Source organism: Cariama cristata, unplaced genomic scaffold (assembly GCF_000690535.1).
Source record: "Cariama cristata isolate BGI_N322 unplaced genomic scaffold, ASM69053v1 scaffold26723, whole genome shotgun sequence".
In the NCBI taxonomy this organism is placed as follows: Eukaryota; Metazoa; Chordata; class Aves; order Cariamiformes; family Cariamidae; genus Cariama; species Cariama cristata.
Genome location: NW_009608213.1, coordinates 51948 through 57859, shown reverse-complemented (window position 1 = coordinate 57859; position 5912 = coordinate 51948). Strand labels below are relative to the sequence as shown.

The 5912-nt window shown below is 35.9% G+C and overlaps 1 protein-coding gene across 1 annotated transcript in view; it reads left to right on the top strand.

Moving 5' to 3' along the window:
• Positions 1–361: 361 nt before the first annotated feature.
• ATG3 (autophagy related 3) overlaps positions 362–5912 on the top strand; it is a gene marked incomplete at its 5' end in the record, with an annotated part of 21964 nt that continues 16413 nt past the window's right edge. The window contains 3 exons of the mRNA XM_009697051.1: positions 362–435; positions 3689–3738; positions 4968–5038. Coding sequence (XP_009695353.1) covers positions 362–435; positions 3689–3738; positions 4968–5038 — 195 coding nt within the window. The remainder of the gene's footprint in view (positions 436–3688; positions 3739–4967; positions 5039–5912) is intronic.

Sequence of the window (5912 nt, the reverse complement as noted above, 5' to 3'; positions counted from 1 at the left end):
AGAGCTGTTCAGTGCCTAGAACAGTCCCAAAGTCCTGACTCTGAGAATCACTGTTTACACTGGTTTTCTGGCTCTTACTGACAAATGTAACACTAAGTGCCGGGGATCTTTTCTTCATTACTGATATAACTGGCTGTAGCCAAAAAAAAATTTTGTATGTGTGATCTTTTTTCATCATACCCTACGTTCTGCAACAATTTTGTTGAGCCTTACATTATAGGATATGGAAGCTGCCTATCAGCCCTGTCAGAGGTTGCCTCTGACTGATTCACAGATCTCTGTGGACAGAACTAGATCCAAGACAAAAGTAGAGCAGATTATTTTCTTCCCAGTAAAGTAAGGTGCTTTGATTTGTCAGCAGTTCTCAAAATTTCTAAACTTTCTTTATTGCAGGAGTCCAAGTTTAAAGAAACTGGAGTAATTACACCTGAAGAAGTAAGTATTTAGAAACTTTGAAATATATTTTGAAAGTAATGATAAATTTTACTCAAAATGACCATGATCATCTCAAACAGTTCACGTCTTTGCCAACTAATTATTGCTTCTTGAAACAATTTCCACAAAGTGGAAGTTCTAAATGGCCTTTTTACTCTACAGATGAAGCAGATCAACAGAGTTCTTCTTGAGATGACACTTGACATCTGAATGTGGGATGCTTTTTTCCTGTATTATGTTGTGAAAAGTTTGTAAGGAAACTTGTACTGGGTCAACAGCTCCATTTGTCATGAGAGTTGAGGACTAAAACAGGAATATATTGATTTCAAAAGTCTTTCCCGTAAGCAACTCAAAGGGGAACTCTTGGGAACATTCTTTGCTTACCTCACTTTTGGTTCCTTCCAAGGCTCTGTCTAAATCATTACATATGCTTGTCCACACCAAGTGGATACCCACTGATTGTTATTTTTTCCCTCCTCTTCTCTATAGGCTACTCCAGGCTGGTTGTATTTTGGATTGCTGCCAAGCAGTTGTAGTTTTTTAAGGAGTCTGCTGTGAAGAGAAACAAACATGATTTTTTTTCTAGAATAATAAAAACACTGATTGTGCAGTGCTATTTTGACTTCCCTGGTCTGCTTTTTCTCATATTAAAGTGCTACTGTTCTGAAAATACATTGTCTTTACAGAGGTATAAGAAAACAATGTTAAGACTGTTAGGTAGAATGAAAGAAAAATGAGACAGAATGCACAAATGTGAAGATGAGATGGAAAAAGATGGAACAAATGATGACTGCAGGTATATAATGTGGACGGAAGTATTTTTCCTAACATCGGTACCTACCATTTTTCTGCTGTGTTGCATGGCTGCTTTCTATGATCCAGAAGAGTACTGCTCAGAAAAACAGGCTTAGCAACATGATGTTCTGCTGTTCTGATAACCATACCTATAAGTGTTTATATATTATATGTTTTATACATAATACAGATTATAAATATATAACAGAGAAAGTCCAGACAAATGTTCTACTAATGCTTAATGCCTTCTTAATCTATGGGAGAAAACTTTGCAGTAATACTGAAGGAAAAAATACTTTCTATAGAACATAGCAAGAACCACGCTATGTTACATTAAACAGTTTGCACCATTTAAACACCATAAAGAGTGTGAGTATGTATTCTCTGTGTAAAGTTAGATGCTGTAGGATGAATAAATTGGATCCTTCAAAGCAGTAGTCAAGGGAAACAATTATACAGCAAGACTGATTTTTTTGTTAAATTTAGATGAGACTGGAGTGTGGATCTGCTGATTGTCCATTTGACAGTCCTTCCTCTTTCCTGATGATTTTGGTCTTTACATAGTAATGATTGCTAAAGAAGAACTGAAAGTCATTGATTAATGATGCTAGGATGTTATCTTTAAATGAGTTTGGACTTCTTGGGTAATGAATCTCAATTAGACTGTATTTTAGTCTGAGACACTGACTGTTTTATAGACTTTATGGGGTTCCTGTGGCTTGCCTCTGAAGATGAATCAGTGATAAGTCTAAATTAATTGATAAGTCTAAATTAATTAAGACTCATTAATCAAACTCAACACCTCTCCCTTTTTTCATATATCTGTGTACTTGATTTAATTGCCTGTCATGAGTTCTTACTAGTTAATACCTCAGAAAGCTGACACCTGTTTTAATTTTATTTGTAAGTACAGGCAAATCTTAAAAGTCGTTCTTTCCAGGAGTAGAAATAAGATGTTGTCCTAAAATTAATCTCTTGCCACTTTTGCAATATTGATTCAGGTATGAGATAGCATTAGTGCTTGAGAAATAGAAAGTGAAACCAGCTAGATAATTTTGCTGCCTAAGCTGAATAAATGCAAAAGAAATTTCAAGAATTGTTTCAGGTTCTTGCATCTGTCAGACCCACAAAGAACACTAGAAACTTTTTTCATCTTTAATAATATATTTTAACATCGGTGCCACAAACAGTGTTCCAGTTCCTTGAACAGAGAATTTTAGATAATTCTGGAGTTTCATGCGTTATTTATTACTGTGTAAAGGCTAATGAGTTTTAAAATTTCCATGTGTATTGGGAGGGATTGTTGCTTTCTTTAAAGTGAAGATTTCACTTTTGCTAGAGACTTTTGTTGGAAAATGGGTGAAAGAAAGTGCTTTTGCAGATATTAAATCTGTTAATCCATATGCAATGCCTGTTGCAGTGTTTTCCACTATGGTGATACACTGTGCTTTGGAGGACATGGTGAGAAAATGGCTGACACACTGCAAGCCTGTTGTGTCACACTACAACAGCTTCTGGTCAACTAGAAAGTATGTTGTTATAAACTGGTGTGCTAAGATGAGAAAGCAACTGTGGCAATAGATGTGCGCCTCATTTTCAAAGGTAACTGGTGCAAAGACCACACAAATCACTTTTCTTAAATACAGGCTTGCCTTCCTCAATTCATGTGTACAGAAAATAAGCCCAGTGAGTTAGACTTTGGGTAAATTTTGAGTTTGTACACAAGTTTAGCGTGAGTTTTCCAATATTGCTTTGAAATAGTCATGTAATTTTATAAAAGCCTGAATTTCTGATGCTAAGAACAAGTTGAGTGAAGATTTTTTTAAAAGCTATTTCTTCAGAACAAAGTTATACATAAATTTTTTTTTTCAATGTACTAAGTACTTGGTTATCCATATTTAGTTAACATCAGTGGTGAACTATTACAGTGATGGTCATTACTGAAAATGTACACTGTATTCCTCTGTTGCAGTTCTCTCACTGATTCAATGAATTGGTGTCAGTCTCACTTTTCTTCTTGCTGCAAAATTATTTTGAACACTGAAAGAGAATGAAATACTTTTTTACGTTAAGCTCTTCATAGCCTTTGTAAAACTTTGAAGGTGGCAAATAAAAACAGTTTCTTCATCACAAAGTAAACAATGTTACTGGGTCTAGAAACATTTTTTGCTTGTTACAGGACTGGTACGTAATACCTCAGCTTTTAAAATTTTTTCTGAATTTGCTGTTGTGCTTAGTATGCATTTCCTCCAGGTGAAGTCCATTTAGTCTTTGGGTTTTCATGGTTAGGTGAGAAATGGAGTTAAAATAAAGCAGCAAACCAATATAAGCAGTTATTAGTTACATAGTTAATCTATGAAAGGAATGTGCAATTGAAACATTAATATTGAGAAAAATTGGGAGATTGTTTCCTTATGCCGTATTTAACAGTACTTTAATGTTTTTCCTGCCTTAACAGTTTGTTGCGGCTGGAGATCACTTAGTTCACCACTGTCCTACTTGGCAATGGTAAGTAAAATCAAAAGATTTATAGTAAGCTAGCATCCCTATCTATGCTTTGATGTGTTTCTATTGGATGCAACGATACAGTTGTCTTGCTTCAGAACAGTACATGGACTATTCCAGTAGAACTTCTGCTGTTTTTATGGTAAAACTATCTTTAAGTCAGGCAGTTGCTCTGTGTAGCAGTAGCTGAGGATTTGTTTGGGGATTTTTTGGTTTGTTTTCCTCAGGTTTTAGAGGAAATAAACTGATACGTACTGTGAATGCTTTCAGTGCTTGGCTGCAGTAGCAGCATGTCTCCCTGAGCTTGTCCTGGTGATTGGTGACTGAAAAAAACAAAGACCATGTGCAACTGGAATTGCTAGGAAGTAGTTGTAATTGGTATATTTTAGACGAGCATTTGTTAATTAAATATGTTCAAGTTGGCCCATGTCAGATCACTTTGTGCAGTGCTTGCCCCTGAAAATCTCTTATCTTTCATGTATAATAAAGGTGCAAATAAGGTGCTTCCTTATGTTTTACTGGTCTATGGCATTACAAATCAATTAGTGCCTAAATGGGCATTGTCTGTGCCATTGGTGTCATCAGGGTTCTTGGCGCTGTACTGAGCCATGGATTGCTGAAGGAGGAATTACGGTGCTTGAATCATTGTTTCTTCCCCTCTTAACTGTCTCCTTCAGAGCAAACATGATGTTGAGTCTGGCCTATGTGCCAGCAGTTTGCAACAAGCTATTTAGAATGTTACTCTTATTTCAAACCAGAAACCTCTGAAAGTGAAAGCAAATGCTTGAGTAACGTGAACTTGGCAAAGATTACTTGAGCTCTAGTGACCACTGGCAGATTTTATATTTATAGAGGTCTATCTCTTACTTTTTCTGAAGTTGCTTTCTTCAGACATTTGGGACTATGTTGTTGCTGATGCTAGAAAGTTTCATATAGACTAGATTGTTCTTGTTGTCAACCTGTCTTTGCTTGGCCATCTCAAAGTGAAAGTAGTTTTTGAAGCAGAAAAGAATTTTGATCCAAGACTCTGTAGGTTAGGCATGGCCAACCTTTTTGACCCATAACTATATCAAAGCCTTTGTATAGGGAAGAGTAAAACCATAGAAAACAAATTCTGAGAATACGTCAAGAGGAGTATGTAAAATGTTCCTGACATACACTGAAAATAGAAGGGTTCTTTTGTTTGCAGGTCATCAAATTCTCAACCTTTTATGGTGCACTTCATTTTACAGGGCTTCAGGAGAAGAACTAAAAGTCAAGGCTTATCTGCCAACAGACAAACAGTTTTTGGTAACTAAAAATGGTAAGGCTGAAGTTTAAATATAAGTGTTCTTAGGATTGATAGCACAGCTGACTGTGCTATAAACCCTACTGATTGTCTATATTGACAAGGGAAGCAAATATCTTGCACTTTGGATGCTTTGCCTTTGCGATATTAAAAGGGCTTTTCGTACACATCTAAAATCTTTTCCTTAAATCAGTTGTTGGCAGGGCTTTATGCTAGTAATACATACAGCTTGCCTTGCTGAAGTAGAAATAAAGTTAAACATTATAATTTCCTTGTCTATCTTTCTTTTCTCCTCTCTTTCAACTCACATTCAGTGTCTAAAAGGAAAATATGTTTATTTTCCTCTTTCTTTTGGAAAACTCAGGCTATAGAAGTGTTCCCAAAGTGTCTTTTACAGTGACACTGATGCTTCTAGTTCATATATGTAATTAATGTCACTGTCCCAGTCAATAACAATAATATAAGATACAATTTTAAATAAAATTTTGATCAGCTTCGCAGTTGTGTGTATATATAATACTTCTGGTGACTGCCTTTTTGAATCTATAAGAAAGCTAACATCTTGGCACAGCCATGGGAAATCATTTTCTCAAAAGATGTATCAAAATGTGTCAAAGATGATGCCATTAGACGAACCTTTAGTACTAAGAACAGCCTGAGGAGATTTTTTTTTACCTGCAGTGGGTTGTATTTTATACTTGAATTTCACTTGCTGGCTCTTGGACTCTTGCGGTGCGCTATCATGTGAAAATGCTTACAGTAGTGTTGAACAAACTTTCCTAAGATGGTGCTGATGGCTGGGTGGCCAAGTGATCTACTTTATTTCTCCTTTCCCCCTACTTCCAGGATCCCTCATTGCTCTGATCCTTCTAGATCACATTTCAGAATA